The sequence below is a fragment of the Marmota monax genome, unplaced genomic scaffold (assembly GCF_021218885.2).
Source record: "Marmota monax isolate L192 unplaced genomic scaffold, Marmota_monax_Labrador192_F-V1.1 WCK01_AAM20220418_F8-fsc00164, whole genome shotgun sequence".
Taxonomy (NCBI): Eukaryota; Metazoa; Chordata; class Mammalia; order Rodentia; family Sciuridae; genus Marmota; species Marmota monax.
Genome location: NW_026693313.1, coordinates 3,128,055 through 3,148,172, shown reverse-complemented (window position 1 = coordinate 3,148,172; position 20,118 = coordinate 3,128,055). Strand labels below are relative to the sequence as shown.

Genomic DNA, 20,118 nt, shown 5'->3' with positions numbered 1-20,118 from the left:
CCTAGCAGACCCAAAAGGCTCTACAAAGAAACTATTAGAGCTAATAAATGAATTCAGCAAAGTGGCAGGATATAAAATCAACACGCATAAATCAAAGGCATTCCTGTATATCAGCGACAAATCCTCTGAAATGGAAATGAGGACAACCACTCCATTCACAATATCTTCAAAAAAAAATAAAATACTTGGGAATCAACCTAACAAAAGAGGTGAAAGACTTATACAATGAAAACTACAGAACCCTAAAGAGAGAAATAGAAGAAGATCTTAGAAGATGGAAAAATATACCCTGTTCATGGATAGGCAGAACTAACATCATCAAAATGGCGATATTACCAAAAGTTCTCTATAGGTTTAATGCAATGCCAATCAAAATCCCAACGGCATTTCTTGTAGAAATAGAGAAAGCAATCATGAAATTCATATGGAAAAATAAAAGACCCAGAATAGCAAAAACAATGCTAAGCAGGAAGTGTGAATTAGGCGGTATAGTGATACCAGACTTCAAACTATACTACAGAGCAATAGTAACAAAAACAGCATGGTACTGGTACCAAAACAGGCGGGTGGACCAATGGTACAGAATAGAGGACACAGAAACCAATCCACAAAACTACAACTATCTTATATTTGATAAAGGGGCTAAAAGCATGCAATGGAGGAAGGATAGCATCTTCAACAAATGGTGCTGGGAAAACTGGAAATCCATATGCAACAAAATGAAACTGAATCCCTTTCTCTCGCCATGCACAAAAGTGAATTCAAAATGGATCAAGGAGCTTGATATCAAATCAGAGACGCGCCGTCTGATAGAAGAAAAAGTTGGCTACGATCTACAGTCGGTGGGGTCGGGCTCCAAATTCCTCAATAGGACACCCATAGCACAAAAGTTAATAACTAGAATCAACAAATGGGACTTACTCAAACTAAAAAGTTTTTTCTCAGCAAAAGAAACAATAAGAGAGGTAAATAGGGAGCCTACACCCTGGGAACAAATCTTTACTCCTCACACTTCAGATAGAGCCCTAATATCCAGAGTATACAAAGAACTCAAAAAATTAGACAATAAGAGAACAAACAACCCAATCAACAAATGGGCCAAGGACCTGAACAGACACTTCTCAGAGGAGGACATACAGTCAATCAACAAGTACATGAAAAAATGCTCAACATCTCTAGCTGTCAGAGAAATGCAAATCAAAACCACCCTAAGATACCATCTCACTCCAGTAAGATTGGCAGCCATTAGGAAGTCAAACAACAACAAGTGCTGGCGAGGATGTGGGGAAAAGGGTACACTTGTACATTGCTGGTGGGACTGCAGATTGGTGCAGCCAATTTGGAAAGCAGTATGGAGATTTCTTGGAAAGCTGGGAATGGAGCCACCATTTGACCCAGCTATTCCCCTTCTTGGTCTATTCCCTAAAGACCTAAAAAGAGCATGCTACAGGGACACTGCTACATCGATGTTCATAGCAGCACAGTTCACAATAGCAAGACTGTGGAACCAACCTAGATGCCCTTCAATAGACGAATGGATAAAAAAAATGTGGCATTTATACACAATGGAGTATTACTCTGCATTAAAAAATGACAAAATCATAGAATTTACAGGGAAATGGATGGCATTAGAGCAGATTATGCTAAGTGAAGCTAGCCAATCCCTAAAAAACAAATGCCAAATGTCTTCTTTGATATAAGGAGAGTAACTAAGAACAGAGTAGGGACGAAGAGCAGGAGAAGAAGATTAACATTAAACAGGGATGAGAGGTGGGAGGGAAAGGGAGAGAGAAGGGAAATTGCATGGTAATGGAAGGAGACCCTCAGGGTTATACAGTGGAGGGGGTAGAGAGAGAGGAGGGGAGGGGAGGGGAGAGGTGGGGAGGGGGGAGGGTGGAGGATGGGAAAGGCAGCGGAGCACAACAGACACTAGTATGGCAATATGTAAATCAATGGATGTGTAACTGATGTCATTCTGCAATCTGTGTATGGGGTGAAGGTGGGAGTTCATAACCCACTTGAATCAAAGTGTGGAATATGATATGTCAAGAAATTTGTAATGTTTTGAACAACCCACAATAAAAAATTAAAAATAAAAAAAAAAAGAAAAAAATACAACTTCCTACATTCCTATCTCACGTGCTTCAGGAACATTTCATCCATAACAGAGGGCAGTGCTGCTGTTAGGCTGCCCCTGGGTCAAAATGACATGAATCCAAGGGAGGACACAAGACGCAGCCCACTTCTGCTGCCCTGTCCCCAGCTGACAGCCCCTCAGTCAGGGTGTCTTGAGAAATAAATCATCGCTGTCACTCAGAACAATGGCTGGCATCACTGGCCATGTGTCAGGCACCGTTCCAAAGACTTCACACGGACCAACTCACCACCCCTCAGAGCAATGCAAGGGGAGGGCATTCCCAGCAGCAGAGAGGGAAACCGAGGCGGGAAGCCGTGAAGAATTGTGCTTAGGAATTAGCAGAGCTGGGAGTCAAATGCTGGAAATGAGCCCTGCCAGTGAGACCGCTGAGCCTAGGGCTGGTTCCTTTCCCCATCTCCCCTGCTGGGGGACATAGGGACACTCCCTGTGAGGGATTCGAGACGCTGGGGCAGCTGAAGGAGTTCGTTCCCCTCACATCCACAGAGGCACAAATACCCAAACAACTCATCTCACAACCCCTAGATATAGAAAATATCTACAGCATGATAAGATCAAGAAATAGAAATTCTCTTGTGTGTATCAAAACCCATTTACTGAATTTTTTCTTTTTTTTTTTTTTAAGAGAGATGAGAGGACGGGCTGGGGTTGTGGCTCAGCGGTAGAGCACTCACCTTGCACGTGAGAGGCCCTGGGTTCGATTCTCAGCACCACATAAATAAATAAAGTAGAGATATTGTGTTCAATTACAACTAAAAAATAAATATTAAAAAAATAAAAAAATAGAGATGAGAAGAAACAAGCCAATTCCGCTGGGAGCCAATTTAATAAGTGGTTGTGTGTTTACTGCTGAGATGGGTTTTGAATTAGAGCAGTCACCACTGTCAGCCTCTGCCAGCTCCTCCAATCCTCCCTAAGACAGTGGCTGGGGATGGCTACCAACTCCCCATGGCCCCAATCCCACAGGTTGCCCACTGGTTAATGCACTAGATGTTGAGGGTGTTGACAATGACTTCAACAAGTGCTGATCTGCAGATGCCCCTCCCTTGAGTCCTCAGAACCCCAGAAGTGCCCGCTGGGCATGGAGCTCTGCACAGGGCTCAGGTGAGGGTGGGAAGGACCAGCTCCCTCCCCTGAGGGAACAGGGGCTCTCTGTGCAGTGAGAAGGTAAGCAGAGGAGAGGCCATGCATGGACGTGGAGATGCTGTGGGAAGGTGGCCTGGGAGGCCCCAGGACTGGAGAATCAAGTGGTGAGAGATCAGGGACTCCATATCTTTAACTTTGGCTTCCTGCCTTAGTCTTAGAAAAATGCACATAAAACCAAATTTTCTTATAATATTAAGAGCCTTAAAAGCTCTCCTGAGGCCTACCATAGATACACATTGACCTGGAGGTAAGATGCCCCTATTTATTCAAATCCCTCCACTTTTAGATAGGAGGCTGAGGCACAGAGAGGGCCTCTGCGTTCGTCAGAGCAGTTCATGGCAGAACAGAACTGAACCTGGTCTCTAGACTTTTAGGAGACAGGGAACCCATCCCAAGGCTCCCCACAGTGGCAGTGACTTGGTTGGCCTTGGCACTCATCACCTGTGACTTGGTGGGCCTCAGCACTCACAGTGGCAAGGCAGAGACTGCCACTGAGCCTTGGTCCTCAGTCCTATGGCCTTAGTGCCAATCCTTCATGGACAGCTCATCTCTGCCAACACACCATCATTACCTGTCTTCTCCACCCGTTACCCCAGTCAGGCTGGGGACAGTATTTTTCACCAAGTGCCAAATCTAGACAATCCTTTAAAAAGCCTGTGCATGCCTGTGTTGTGTGAGTTTTCTTATTTACTGGATTTTGTGGGATTCCAGAATGGTGGGGCTGCTGACATCCAGGGCTGGGCCACTGGCTCTCTCCTTCCTGGCACTTGGCTGTTGAGGTCCTGGGGCCACCCCGTGGTAGGGGGTGTTTCTTGATGTGCCCTAGGTGTGTGTGCCCCCAGGTCCTCACGCATGTCATTCTGCTCCAGGTTCTCTGTCCTGGGAGGGAACTGGACGCATAAAGTATTCTGGTGTGTAAAATAGAAGAGAACGTGTTGCTTAAGATCGTTTCTTTCCCCTAACGACTAGTATGAAATAGCAACGCCTCCAGCAGGAAGGCTCTGATGGCCGAGCAGATGGCTGCAGGGGCTCCGCTGTCCTCTGGGCAGAGTCGACACCAGCGTTTAGCGCTTTTAGATTCAGGTCTGGCAAGCTTTCCTCATTTGTTGGATGACCCCAGACGGGGCCGGAAAACACAGCTGTGCACTGTCACCTGCAAGCCTGCTACGCTGTCTGGGGCAGGGACTGTGGCAATCTGTACGAATGACAGACCCTGAGGGGCATTTGACCACATCCTTTCTCTCACATCCTCTTCACCCGCGTGCTTGGACATGGGGCAATGAAGGCGTGAGGATGTGCCAGATCACAATATAAGAAGTCACCAGAATTAATGTTAGAAGTCACTAGGATCCCAGTCAAAATCCCAACTGGTGTTTTGAAAGATGGAATTTGACTAACAGACTGTAAACTTCATCTAGGTGATAAAAGGTACAAAAACAGGTGAGAAGTTCTGAAAAAGAATCGTCACCTGTCTTTATGTCTTCTCAGAAATAATAAGAAGGGCTCTGACGGCAGAGCAGACGGGGGCAGGGGCTCCGCGGTCCTCTGGGCAGAGCTGGCCTCAACACTTGTAGATATCCAGGTTCAGCTTTCTGCATCTGCTGGGTGACCCCAACAGCAGGCAGGAGAAGACTTCCAATCAGTAAAACAAGGGGCAGCAACAGCAGGGGCAGCAACAGGACAGGGCAGAGGCCAGACACAGGCTTGTGGGACGGGGGTGAAGGAACAGACCCGTGGTTCTGAAAGTGTGGCCCACGGACCCTCAGAGTCCCCAGAAAGTAAGTGTTCAAGGTCGCTCCAGGTCAAAGCCACATTCCCATCAATCTCCAAACAGCCTTTGCCATTTTCCCTCTCCCTCCCTCCTGCACTGTGAGGGTGTCCTCTAGGGCTACCTACCCCTGGGAGGTACCCTTGCCCATGATGCACTGGGTGGGTACTGTATTTTAAAATTTTCTCAGTTTTATTTTCAAACACTATAAAAAACCAACATGCACACACACATACACACACACACAATACACACATACAAAAGTTCTTTGGGGTCCTCAATTTTTAACAGTGTAAAGGAACACTGAGACCCAATAGTTCTTAAACTATGGGAACAGAATAGAAAGAACTATTGTGACATGTCACTAAACACTTGGGAGAGATAAAGGATTTCAGCTCACATCACAGGGAAAAAATTATATAACTGACAAATTACTGTGTTTAACATAAACAGCATATAAAGATATTAGATGGAAATAAAGGAAATAAATTTGGGGGTAAATTTGATAGGCAAAATCTAGGAGCCAGCTAGTGTAAGATTTGTAGACTGAGTTCCTGAATAAGCATTGTTTCATAAAAAGGTAAAACTAAAAGGTAAGTAACAGACTAGGAGGCACAAATTGGCAGAAGATATTTAAGAGATTTAAGAGGTTATTATTGTTGAGAATACATAAAGAACTCCTATGTGTAAACAGAAAAGAAACAATAACCCCATGAAGAAAATGGACCACGGGTATGAGTTGGTACCTTGTGATAAGAGAGAAAAAACCAACATGTGTAACATGATTATCATACAGAAAATAGAAATTAGAACAATGAGATATTTTTCTCCCCTTCAAATTGGCAAAAATGCCAAGACTGATACCAAGTGCTGTCGAGGCTGTTAGGGGTGGGGGTGATAAGTTGGTACAATCTCTTTAGAGGACCGTTTGCTTTGTCAGGTCTACCAACATTTACAATGTGCTTAACTTTCAACTCAGAGATTCCACAACTAGTTATCAATCCCAGATGAATGCCAACCTTGTGCACAAAGATCCACATAGAAGAAAACTCACTATCTCATTTTTTTTTGACCAGTTAAAAAATTAAGAGATCTAATTATCCATCTATCGAAGAATGAACTATCCTATGTACACTTGGAATTTTATAAAGCAGTGCAAAAAAGAATGAAGTAGATTTATATATTAATGCAGAAATATCTCCAGGAAATAATTAATCAGATTATAAAACAAGGCAAACGGTGGGACCCTTTTCAGGTACTAACAATCCCCTGGTCAGATACAGGTATATGAAAGCACATGTGTGTGTCCAGCTCTGTGGAGACTTTGGAAGGACATACAGAAACTGGCCAGGCTTCCTACCAACGAATGGAGCAAGGGTCAACATTTCCTTTTTCACTCTTATTTTCCTGGCTATTAGAAACATTTTTACAATCAGAAAGCACTCATGTTTCACTGGGGTGATTTTAAAAACTGAGCAACCTCCCCAACTTTGGAATCTTATGAGATACAATCTGACGCTTATTCTTCATGAAACACCCCCAATCTGACTGGTTGTGGGAGAGGGGAGCATCTCATTCCCTGCGGGGAGCAAGGCTGGAGTTAGGAGAACCAGGTTGTGGCTTTGGTCCCTGTGGAACATTCACTGGTGCCCGGGTGTTGCAGTGAGCAGGAGCACAGTTCTTCCATTTTCTGGGGTCCCTCTGAATGTCAACAGCTATCAGGATGGACAGGCCAGGGAAGGTGCCACATGATGCACTCGGGCCAGCTCTGAGCCCGCCATTAAATTCCATTAAAATGGACAATAAAAACGGACAATGCCCATGAGGCCATGGTGCCCTCCAGATGGGGAAGTGTCCCAGTGAGTGCAGATTAGGGACCAGAAGGCTTTCTGTGGAAAGCTTCCACAGATGCAGAATCAATTACCATTTGATTTATCAGCCACAGAAAATCCTGTCATCTGGGGAGAACTGGACAGTAAGTCATGATTAAAAGTGACCACAATCCCTTTAGTGGGGCCATAATGTCAGGCTACACTGCTGTGATTGTGGATGGCAGGGTTCCCCTCTCTGGGGTCTTCCTGGAGGATGCCCAGGGACCCCTGGCTCTCCTGGCTCGAGTTCTGAGGCTTCTTCCTCTGAGGGCCTGGGGAGTCTGCAAGCAGATGTCACCGTGTGTGAGCAGGTGTTACCACGTGGCTCCCAGCCGGCCTGACTGGTAGTTTCCTAAGAGGTTGGGACCTTCTCAGGCACTTATCTTTTCCCTCCTTCCATTTTACAGGCAGGAGCTACCGAGGACCCTAAAGTTGCTGTGAGCCGATGTGGAGGGCCACCTGTGTGATCTTCAATGTTCTTCTTACACATATCTCAAAACTCGTGGCTTCTCCTGATCCAGTGCTAGCTCTCCCCTTCTACTGTGACCCTCTTCCTCCAGGGCGCCCTGAGAAGGACCCTCAGGATCAGCTTTGTCTCCTCCTGGCCCTCACCCCTCCCACGACAAGGCTCCCATGTCCACACTGCCCTGCTGGTTCCCACTGAGTGTCCCCTCGTCACTGATTTCCATCTGGGGCTCTTTCCTATTCACATTATTCCACTCACCACTTCACTCTGTCATGCTCCCTGCTGTAAGATGAATATTCTTGAGAAATAAAATGACAAGCCAGCTCTGATGATGCCACACACTCCGAAATTATGCCTGGTTCCCCAGCATTCAGTGGGGGAAAGGACCCCACTGCCTTCAGGCTTCACGCTGTCACACACCCTCCGCCCCACCAGGACTTAGCTGTCACAGTGCCTCCCTGTTTCCCCAGGACCTGAGTGTGAGCAAAGGCGGGCTGGGCACCCTGCACTTCCAGATGCCCAACAACCTGCTGGGCACTCTGTGGGTCCTTGGGAGAGCGGACCCAATGCCAGGCTTGGGATCTACCCCAACACACCCTTGCATCTGCCTCCAGGCCTGGCTCAGGCTCCTCGGTGCCCCTCCCCCAGGCCCCTGCTAGAACCCCCCCACTCTCCATTTCCAAAACCTGCACAGATGCCTTCAGCCTCCACCTTTCTGTGAAGCACGTGCAGCTTCTCCTGACTCCCATGCCAAGTGCAATCTGTCTTTTTATGGTACCTAAAACTCAGTGTGCTTTAAGACGTGCCCTTACAGCCCCGACCCGGGCATCAGCAGGAGTTTGAGGAGGAGAAGGAGCCAGCATGTTTGTGATCTGGCTCATCCCCCGCCCCCTCTGCCCTTTGGAGTGACCGTGCTCCCAAGGCCAGGGCGGGCTGTTCTAGACCTTGTCACTGCAGGTCTGGCCGCGTTCAGGAAAGGGATTTGTAGGAAAGAGCTGCCAACTGGATCTCAAACGGTTTGGCTGGATAGACTGAGGGCCCCTCCCATGTTTTTGGAGAAGATTCTCCTTTCATCTCTTTCCCTGGGGAAGGCCAGCAGCACCCCAGTGCCCACTGGCCCTGAGAGGCCCCCTCCCCAAGGCTTCAGCTTCTTGGATGCAAAGACCAAAGGGGAGTCCATGGGCAGGCAATGGAAGGTGGGGAGGAAAGAGGAGAAGGGAGACAGGGAGGCTTAGCAGGCCAGGGCTGGGGCTGGGAGTGCTCCCTGCCAGCAGCCAGGGTCTTCGGCTCCTCCTGCACCTCCAGCAGGGCTGTGGGCACAGACAGGGAAGGGCCTGCTCCTGGGATCTCCCACCTCCCAGCCTCTCAGCCTCCCAGCTGGCCACACTGCAGGTTGGACACACCACCCTGCTAGACTTCCCTATTGTAATGGCAGGCAGGTTCTTATCCTTCAGTCCTGCCGGGTTTTCCAAGGGCTGCAAAGCGCTGGTAGTTGATCAAGGTGCAAGTCATTTACATTGATACTTCTGAGAAGGTGGCTTGGTTGGTTGTTAATTAGCCATTTCCATTCTCTATCACTTCCTCAACAACATTGTTTTTACTTGGATATGAGAGGCCTTTGCCTGTACTCTGATTTCTCAGGACAATATTTTTATACCATGGTCAAGAGATCAGGTGTGAGGCCACTGAAAGCGTGAAAACACAGGTTACTTTCTTGCCCGAGAGCACTGTGCACTTGGGAAGGTGGCATTAGACTGCAGTCCTGTGCTCAGGCAATGTCGCCTAGCAAACTCCTCTAATGTTAAGAGCTCAGGACTTCCCAGATCTCTGCTCCAGAGGAGACCAGCTGTGAGCAGCACTGCTGTCAGTCAAAAGGACAGATTTTGTGGAGGTGTGATGTCGCAATCAGCCTCATCCATCATGCCTCAATGACCAGGGTTCATGATGCCACTGATTCCCTGAGAGATGAGCCTGTCTTCTTTCAGCAAAGGAGGCTTTAAGATGTAACAAAGCAACGACCCTGGAAATAGGAGGGTCCAGGGAGGTAATGTGGTAGGAAGATGGTCACCCTGGGTAGGACGATGTTTCTCATTGGATTTGTTCTTACTCACACTGATGAGCTTTTAGGCACTCCCTGGGCTACCTTTTCTTCTAGCCAACTTCTAGCAAACTCCAGCTTCCCACATCATTAACAAGGCAGGCCACATCTATGGCATTTATCCTCCAGGTCCCCTTTGTACATTGTCTGTCCCTAGTCCCCTTCCATAATATAAGTGCATTAAAAAGGTATTAGTGGACTATAGAAACTGGACTTGTAACCAACATCCTACGGGGCCCAGAAACACAGAAGTGCCAGAAAGATACTTTTCAGATCCAAGTACCACCACCATCACTTTACTTTAAGGGACATGGACCACTTTAAGAAGCACATGATAAGGGGCTGGGGATGTAACCCAGGGGTGGAGCACTTGCCTAGCCGTGCAAGGCCCTGGGTTCAACTCCCAGCAGAGAAAAGTACCTGATATGAACAGGTGGTAGGATTTTCTAAGACAAAATGAATGCCACACGTGAGAGTAATGAGGAATCCAAGAGAAAAGTACCTGATATGAACAGGTGGTAGGATTTTCTAAGACAAAATGAATGCCACACGTGAGAGTAATGAGGAATCCAAGTACAGTTTACCCAGTTACATGAAGAAAGAGCTGGGTCCAGGGAAACAGGTCAGGGGTCCAACTGACCATCTCCATACCAGTGTCAACCTGGGGCTATCCAGATGGAAGCCCAAGCCAGCACTCAATGGGTGGATGTTTTTCTTTCAAAATTCAAAATATTGTGGTATGTGTCCATATTTCCTATTTGGGAGGATGGGAAATGGTCCTCGTTGATGTAAATGACTTGAGATTGACCATTCTCAGTCCCTTGGGGGTTGTGAAAGGGAGTTCTGTTTCTAGAAACTATCAGGTCATCATCTTCACTTCCCAAAGAATGTCACACTGACCTCCCAACACCATCTGTCCAGAGGGCCTGCGGGGTCTCAGATGGCTACTGCAACACCTCGCAGCAGACCCTCACCGGGTGTTCCTAGGGATCACCTGTCCATTAAAACCAGCTTAGGAGGAGCTCATAGCCCTACTTCTTTCCAGCCCAACCTGACTTGACACAAATCAGTGCTGGCTTTTGGAGGTGGGCAAGAGTCGGTACTTGGCTTTCACACTGAAAAGCACTTCAATTTAGATGCTGGATGAGTTGCTTAGAGATTCAAGGGTTCAGATGCTATTTATCATGCAAGTGACTCTTAGGGAGTTCCTGGCTGCTTTACAGAACAAAAAAGAGTAAGATTTATGGGAAGAAGAGCCAAGGCCAAAGATGAGGAGGTAGGAGTGTGGATTCAGTGAAACATGAACATATCAGCACTGCACCATCAGAGCCACCAGAAAGGATATCTCGCAGGACTGTCCTTAAGGGCATTGAGGAATCCTGTTTGCTGGGAACCTGCGGGAATGAAACCAACATTTAGTATTCAGACACTTACCTCCAGAAGGAGCAGTCTCATGCTGCAAGCCCTCATCTACATAAAAATTATAGGTGTCTAAAGATCAATTAAATAATTATATTTTGTAAGTGCTACGGCACCCGGTTTACTGATCCGAAATGGAGATTCCACTAAAGTTATTCAACAAGAAAATGGCAGATTCACAATTAGACTCAACATCTGCAGGATATTGTTTCAATAAAAGCAGATGGATGTCTGCACATTTGCCCATAAATTACAGTTCTGATTACTCTTTGTTTCCTCCATTTTAACAGCAAAACAGAATACTGCATGCTATTTTTTTTTCTCCTCTGTTTCCCCAAATTTGTTAACTTTTGACCCTGGAAGTCCTATAGACTTGACCACCTGTGACACAGCTCCCCCGCCTCCACACCCAGAGTAAACAAAGTCATAAAGTTGCAGTGTATAACGGATACTTTTGTGTTAATGACATTTCCACAAGAGCTTGTCTGTGCAAGGAAACATTAGGAGCTTGAACAAACAGGCATTTGATGAGAAGCATTTTTTGTTGTTAGGTATTGAACCAAACTTTTAAAAATAAAAGCCTATTTGGGGGAATTCTTGACAGTCCCCTCTTGGATGATGATGATGCCTGGTCCCTCTTTGCTGGATGAGGGTCCTGTGCTTCAGCAGATGCAGTCTGGTCCACATGCAGCAACAAAATGTGCAGAATGGTAAGACAGTGCTGTTTCACTGTCTGCAGGGCAGGGTTAGTGAGTGACAGGGCCCCAGGAAGAACATCCCACTATGGGGTGGTGAGGAGGGGCTTGCTCCATATTCTTCCCTGAACCTCTGCTCCCTCAGGACCTACCGCCCATCACTAAGGCTCAGAGAAGTACAGCGTGGTGGGAAGGGATGTGGAAGGGGCTGCCTCAGGAGTGATAGGGAAGGGAAGGCAGGTGCATTAAGCTTCTTCCCGCATCCCCGAGGCCAGCAAGGTGCACCTGGCAAGCGGGCATGCTGCAGGTGGTGGGCAGGCACAATCTGGAGGCAAAACAATGGGAAATTATTATTTTTCTCTTCTAAACTCACGTTGTATCCCCTGCCTCAAATCTCCTACCCTCACAGAAATCCAGACTGTGGCTTCCAGGAGCACCGGAGACCAGGAGTTCTCTCCCCAGGTCAGCACCCGGGCCATGCTCCCAGCGCCCTCAGGCAGCTCTCTGCCCTGCCCATGTCACCTGAGTCTTAGGGGCACATAAGGACCACGCAAGCGCTTTGCCCTTGAAAACATCACGTGCCAAGCCAAACAGGGTGGCAGGTTGTTTCATGGGGATTGTTTGGGGGAGACAAACAGGGGGAAAAAAAGCTTTATTTGCTGTACAAAATATATCTTGCAGGCAGATAAATTCTTAGTGTTTTGTCGATTAGATTAACAATACTTCAGCATAAGCCTCCATCAACTCCAGTTTTCTGGAGCCAGAGTGAGTGACGCTTTAGCAAAGGGGAAAGAGATATGCACATTCCAGCCCAGCCATGGGGGCTAGCAGCGGACTTCACTGTATGTGAGTGTGAGTGTGTAAGGGAGTGCATGTGATATGTGTGTGACCCTGGGTGAGGGGTATAGGTATGAGAGAGTGAGGGTAGATCAGTGTAAGGGCAGGTGAAAGTGTAAGTGTGTGAGAGACTGTGTAAGTGTGCAATCATGCCCATGTGTGTGTGTGTGTGTGTGTGTGTGTTCCTGGAATTCACGAGTGAGCAAGTGAAACTGGCCCTTATATCCAGAATGCAGAGGCAAGGCCACAAGCACAATTTCATATTGTATATGAAAGCATCTTGAAGTTGTCAAAGATGATACAAAATGTAAGGTTCAAACACTACACGTGTGTGCTGGAGTTAGCACTGATTTATCTCTGCTTGTGTCAACAATTGCTTCTTTGAAGATAATATGATACTCTACATTTTTTCTCTGCTTCTTTAGTCTATGAACCCCAAGATCAGATGCTGGTTCAGTTTTGCTGGATTGGGCCTCTGAAATTGTAGAGATGGGGGCCTCTGCAGAGCCTCCAAGGAACCAGCTCAGCTGGTGTGCAAGAAGACTGATGAACACTGTCTCCTGCAAGCCCTTCAAGGGCACAAACTTGTGTCATATTCAGACAAAAGGAGCATAGAAAGAATGGGAATGAGGATATAAAATATCTGTGAGAATTTGGATACTCTGTTTAGTGTCCACACTGGACTAATGCTCACAAGAGGTAATGCAAATTGTTCTGTACTTACACTTCCCCCGTTGCACATGGACCCCACCCAAAAATAAGGGAGGGAAGTGCACCCCAGCTGAGACCCCACATGCTCAATCTGTGTGTCAGCACTGAAGCAGGCAGAAGGTGAGGCTCTGTCCAGACGCTGCTGGAAACATGCTAGAGGGAGGCCATGCACTTGCTAGTGGGTGGCTGTACTTCAGGGATGTGGATGAGAGTCATGGATGGTCTTCAATGTTGCTGTCAGTACTGTAATTGAAGTTTAAAGGTTTGAATTTCTAGTTCAAAGCCAATTAACTTCCTTCTTCTCATCACTGCCTGTTGTAGGAAAGCTAATGATCAGGAGACGAAGAAACTCAAAGTTACGACTTTTGGAATAGAGAACAAAAAATTCCATTTGCTTAGGCAAATATATTAAGATCATTATTCATCCAAGTCTAATTTTTTTGAATATTTATTTTTTAATTGGACACAATACCTTTATTTTATTTTATTTTTTATTTATTTATTTTTTAGATGGTGCTGAGGATCGAACCCAGGGCCTTACACGCACTAGGTGAGTGCTCCACCGCTGAGCCCCAGCACTGAAGTCTTAACCTTTAATAAAGTTGCTTTCTCTATATGCCGGGGGGTAGTTTGCTCATATTCTAGTGGACAACTGAGTATATCATTAAATGTGTACTTTTAACATACCCAGGTATGTGCACAAGGAAACCCAGACGTGTTTCCTGGGGCAGGTGCTTCCTGTGTTAAGGAGCCGGGTTCTGATATTTAATGTGTCACTGTGGCCCAGTGCCCTTTGTGCAAAATGTGGGGATAAATCTTTTAGAGGATCCCTTAGCAGAAGTCTTTGAGGTTGGAAAGGGGACAGGTGTATCGGAAACAGTCTTGTTGGTGGAAGCAACACCTGGTCCGGGTGTGACCCAGGAAACTGCTGTTGGAAGGATGGGGTGGGGGAAGAGGGAGGGATGAGGAGGGATGGAGGAGTAATAAACGGAAAGGGGGGCAGGCGAGAAGTGAGGAGGGGGAGAGGGGAAAGAGAAGGAAGAGAGAGCCCGAAATGATCAAAGTATCAAATCAAAATCAAATCAGGAAACCAAAGTCAGGCAAATGGTTACATACGTAATCTGATTTCGTCAGCATACTTACGAAGAATGACGTGGGTGATAACGAATGCAAATATAAAGACTGTCAGAAAAGACAGGGATAAAATAAACATATAAAAAAATCTGTAGTTTCTTTTCCCCACACAGTTGCCTACCCAGGGACAGTGGTGATCAAACCGTTCTGAAATGAGAGGCAGAAGAAAAAGAGTGGAAATCAATTAATAAAATGTCTTTTTACTGGAGGGAGCCCCTCCCCCATACCCTGATCATATAAAAATATCATACTACATTTTTCCAAAATAACCACTCAGAGAGATGCTTATTAACATTGAGACATTTCAGGAACATAATTATTCTTCCAACAGAATTCAGCTGTTTCAAAAAACTAAGTGTACACAGAAAGAAATGGGGAGTACAGGGCTGGGGTGGAGCTCGGTGGTCGAGCGCTGGCCAGCACGTGCAATGCCCTGGGTTCAGTCCCCAGTACTGCGAAAAAAAAAAAAGTACAAATTCTTGTTGGAAAACTAAAGAATTCCCTCTTTCTAAAAGACAACTCTGAATTCACAGAACAATCTTCCCTGAAGATGTTGCCAAGGCCACTCGATGGCAGAGGTTGGGCTAGGCTGGGTGGCTGGGAGCCAGATGTGGAATTGGGTGACCACCTGGTGCAGTTAGTGGTCACAGAGAGAGGCCACCAAGGGCTGGAATAAGACAGAGGGATACTCCTCAGTTCTCCTGTCCCAGTTAGTGTTGCACACACACTCATCACATTCGTTAACACATTCTAAAACATTCCTATAAGGAAAGTGAAAACCTGCCCTGTTTTCAGATGAGCGAACCGAGGCTCAGGGAGATGGGAGACTTTCTTGCAAGGGGCCAGCCAGCTCAGAGGCAGTGAGGCTAGAGCTTGAGTCCAGGTCTCCCACTGCGTGTGTGGCCTCTGGTGTTGTGTATATTTCTAGCATTTGTTGTGACAACGCTGCGTTTGCACTTCCACCTGTCAGGACCCCACGGTACCCCAGGGGCACAGCCAGGCCTCCCATCTGGGGAGCATCCCACAGTCTGTAGTGCATCTGTGATTTGTTCTTTCCTTTGCAAGTGACGGCACAGTGCTTCTCTTGACTGCTCAGCAGATTACTGACATCCACCGCTCCGTGTGATTCTCACACACCCACTCACATCAGGCTGCTGCTGGCCCCAGAGAAAAATGCTCAGCATGCAACTTAGCTTTGTGCAAAGACTCTCTCCTAAGCTTACCAGTGTTCATATTTCATCTATCTATGTTTGCTTTAAAAGCACACAGAAAAGGCTCTCTGTGTGACATTGTAAATATAGCATTACAGAGTTGGGGGAGGTGGTCAGTTCCCCAACCCTCTGAGCATGTGTCACAAACCACTCATCTCCTACATGAGGTCAAATGCCTGTTTCTTGAAAGGGGCCTGAGGACACCTGGATGGAGGTGGCACAGGAACTGCAAGGGAATCACCATGGTCTGCAAGTGGCATTAAGAAGAAATTGCCATTCATGCCAGGGACATGACAAATTTTGTCATTAGCTTGGTGACAACCTTATGGCCTATAAAATGCTGATATATAACAAAAGCAATTTCTATTGGTGCCTTCATGTGAGTTACAGTTGACATAGCCACGGCCCCATATCCTGGAAGAGCTAAGTTCTACATTCAGACAGCCCCATCAGGGTGAGAAGGTAGGACAATAGAGCACAGAGAATGGCTGGGGCAGGGGAAACACTCTGGATAATGACAGAGGCACTTTATTGTATGTTTGTCCAAAGCCACAGAATGTACAAGGCCAAGATCAAGCCCTAATGTCAACTATGGATTTAGGGTGATCACAATGTGTCACTGTAGGTCTATCAGTTGAACGAATGTCTCCACCCTGGTTGGGGATAGGGATGTTGTGCAGGTGGGGTGCAGGAAGGCTGGAACACTGTACCTCCCTCTCAATTTTGCTGTGAACCTAAAATTTCACTAAAAAAAAATAGTCTTTAAATTGTAAACAAACAAACCTCACTTCCCCAAGTCACTGATCTACAGTCTGTACAATGAGAGGTCTACCAGGAGGACAGAGGGGAAAAAATATCAGAGTCAGTGGGCTTTCCCTGGCTTTGAGGCTACTGCTTTGAGAAACCACTTTTCTTCAAATCTGACTGTAGGAAACAGGAACGAGAGAGTAGAGGCCAGGGGCAGGAAAGCACACACCAAGTTCAAGTCTGACTCCAATGGTGCAGGCTGCACTCTGAGCCCCTGTGCAAGGAGCCTCTCAGCTACAGGAAAATCTTTGCTCAGCAGAGCAGCAGGGCTGGGAGACATCCTCAGCTCCTGGGAACCCATCGAGTGGAAAGGTCTTGCAGGTACAGGGCCTGTTTCCGCAGGGCGGGCCTTGGATTTTTAGCTCAGAAAGTTTAATACTAGCTGAGGTGTGTTGCTGCCTGGCCTGGCCTGGCCTAAGAGACTTCGAGGTGGCTATGGACACCAGGCTTTCCAATGACCCTGGCCCGGAAGCCTTTCCCACGTGGATTTTTTGTTTTGTTTTGTTTTGTTTTCCCAGCAAGAAAACTTTTCCTTGGCTGACAAAGCCCCACTAAAACTGCAGGCACACTGAGCAATTCTTTCGACTGTTTTTCTTGGCCACCATTGTGTTTGTTGAGCTCATGGTGGTCAGTGGTTCTGAGAACTCTGGGGTCCTCTGTGGACCTGGCCAGTGTGGGACCCAGGGTAGGAGGAAGGGGTCCAGGGGTGCCTCCCCCTCAGTCCTGCATGGGACCATGCTCTCTGCCCACGCTGGGCACACGGCTGCTCCAGGGCTCAGCTTGCACCTCTGCTATTCTCCATGACTCTCTGTCGTTGGAGAATCTTTCACCCCAAGGTTCAAATGCCAACTCTACCCCAAGACTCCAAAATGCTGTCTCTCACCTTTAGTGGCAGACTCCTGTTGAAGGTCTACTGGCATCTCAGACTGGCTTTGTCCCAGAGATATTTTTCCTGTCATCCTCCCCCAAACATGAGCCTCTCATACCCACATCCACAGGTGCTCAACCCAGAACCCCAGGTGTTCCTTCTCTGCCCCACATCCAATTCATGAGCAGGTCCTGTGGGCTCCACCCCACCTTTATCTGAAATTATGTTATTTTTACTAATTTTCATAAGCTGAAATATTGATTAGGCTTTAGGTCTAACAGATCTTTGTCCAATGACTGAATCAGCCTACATATTTCCAGAAGGACATGCACACGAATAAGTAGGTTGTCCCAAGTCACACAGGTAAGCTGGGATGGGGGCCTACTCCATATGTCAGTCTGAACCATTGGCCAGTAAATGCCACCCTGACATTATTATTTCCCAGGTGCCTAGCACCATTATCAGGTGCCAGGAAACTAAGAAGAAAAAAATAGCAACACAAGACTCCATGACTTCTAAGAGTTTCTGATCCTATTTGTTGAGGACACTATTTTCAGCCTCCAAAAGATTCCTCAGGTGCAAGGAAAGAGCTAACAAACCTAGCTCACCTTCAGAACCAGCCCTTACGCTCACCACTGTTGGCAGCACATAAAACGTTCTCCTTTTATGGGTCAAGGAAAAAAGGGCCGGGAAGCATGATGGGGGTCGAGGGAGCAGGGTGGGGGCCCCGTGGTGGAGGCCTCTTGGGGATGGCCCTATCCTGTGGTGGGAGGCCTCCCCTCTGCCCTGAATATGCTCGGAGGATTGGCAGGAAGTCCAAGAATTTCCAGGGCAGTTCTGAGCCATGAGGCTTGGGTTGCTCGGTTTCCAGGCCCAGAGGAGTAGACCAGAATTGGGCAACAGCTGAGCAAGTGGCCATGGCTGATGCCTGACATAGCTCCCAGGGACCCAAGCAATTGGCTGGCAGGGCCAGGGCAGACATTTGGAGGAGAGGGGACCCTGACAAGTGGCCAGCCCTGTTGCATGCAACCACACAGCCGAGCAGTTCCTAAAAGCTGCCCTGGGGGGTCAGTGTGGGGAAATGGAAAGGGGTCCTGTGTACCAAAGGTGGTAGGGTGGGTGTGGGTGTGATGGAGTGTCTTTAAAGGACCCCCTTGGGGTTGTGGCCCCATGGTTTGATTCTGAAGCCTGTATCCTTCCAGGACACAGTAGTCTCCACTCTGCAACAGCCCTGCAGGATTCTTTTAAAAAGAACGAGGATCTCTTCCCTACAGGAGGGCAGCTGACTGGATCCTGGGGTGGAGTGCGGCCAGCTAGATGGGGTGTCCTGCTGTTCCTCTGGTAGCACAGAGCAGCCTGCAATGCCCCGAGGACTTGTTTTCCTCTTTCCCCAGATACCCCTAAGGCAGGAATCATAGCTAGCCATTTTAATAGCTCTGGTATACAACAAGCGCTCAATATATACACATCAAGAAAGAGATGACTTTCATGGCCGCTAGTAGATTTACGAGTGACCACTACTGCTGGGGGCCAGGTGGAGGCCTCAGACAGTGCGGGGAGGGCTTGGGCATGCCAACTACAGGGAAGGCAGGCAGGGGCCCTTGTCATCTGAAGATGCTCAGAGAAGGCTGAGGGATGGGAGATGTACACCAGAGCCTTAGAGAGCAGGTGGACAGCTGTTAGTGTGAACTGGCTCCTGGAGAACGTAGGAGGCACAGGTGGTTTTCTTCAAAGCTTTGTGGGTGCCACAGAGGGACTCAGAGGCTAGAGGGGAACCGAGTCACCTGCCCCTGGATCCCAAGCATGGAAGGACGTTTCCACAACAATGGATAGTGGGGACATAGTTCAGGAAAAGGAGGCACTCTGCTATGTTGCTGGCCTCCGTTTTGCTAGGGACTAAGGAAAGCTTCCAGCCACTGCAACCTGTTAGCAACAGCATCTCCTTCCACTTGACAATAACCCCACCTGCTAAGCCAGCTCTGGGACCCTGAGCTGAGTTGCTTCATTGCTCCTTTGACTAAAGGAGGATTTAATTTCTGGGTGAGATTGAATATGAAAAAAGAGGCCTTAAAATAAAGAGAAATGAGAATGATTCAAATTGGATAGGAGAGAAAAGTCAACTGAAATGTGGAAAGAAAAGTATTTGCAAGAGGCAGTTTGAAGGCTGTCAGAGAGAGAAATGAAATATTTGGGGAAAAAAAAAAACGGTAAGAATCGGAAGCTCCCAGCAGTTAGGCCCTGACTTGGGCCCTCAAGAGTCAGATCCACAGATGGGTGCAAGTCACATCCTGAGGTCAGCACAGGTGGCCCGGAGCCAGAGTTCTGCATTTCCTAGGCAGGGGTTTGGGCTCTGGGGAGCCTGGCTCAGCTGGGTTGGGAGATGGAGAAGGGGCAGTTCCAGCTCCCTTCCTCAAGGGCATCCCAAGGACCAGGTAGAATTAAGGGAGAGAAATGCATGAATGAAGTTTAAAAGTTCTAATTTGAATGTTAATTACACTCAAATTTAGTTACATGTCTTTTCAAGGTTTGAAGTAGAAAATTGCTTTTCTTTAAACCTGGTTTTTTTTTTTTAACCTCCAAAATTAGGGAAAAAAATTGCCTTATAAAGTATATTTTGTTTGTTTTTTGGAAGGACACATGTTGCAATGTCGTGGTACACATCACTACCTGGTTTAGGTGGCTTCACCTCATTCATAAAGTGAAGCAACAGTAATATTTAAATATTAAGCTGGCTAAAGTATTCCAAGTCCTCAGACACTGAAGAATCTGTGCTGCTGTACATCTTCTGGTGAGACCCAAGTTCTAGCAGCTTTGCCTCTGGGTACAGGAGGTGAGATTTCTGAAAAGCGGCCCCACCTGTCTTGCTCCACGATGCCCCCTGCTTTCTAATTCTGCTAATTAGAAACAGAAGCCTTCTCATCCTACCCTGCCA

General features: G+C 47.3%; 1 protein-coding gene across 2 annotated transcripts in view; it reads right to left on the bottom strand.

Annotated features, from left to right (window-relative positions):
- Positions 1-20,118, bottom strand: part of Zdhhc14 (zinc finger DHHC-type palmitoyltransferase 14) — a 265,926-nt gene that overhangs the window by 27,869 nt on the left and 217,939 nt on the right. For both annotated transcript variants that reach the window (XM_046456571.2, XM_046456572.2), the window contains exons 4-5: positions 14,310-14,447; positions 10,850-10,898 (exon numbers count right to left, since the gene is read on the bottom strand). In XM_046456571.2, coding sequence (XP_046312527.1) covers positions 10,850-10,898; positions 14,310-14,447 — 187 coding nt within the window. The remainder of the gene's footprint in view (positions 1-10,849; positions 10,899-14,309; positions 14,448-20,118) is intronic.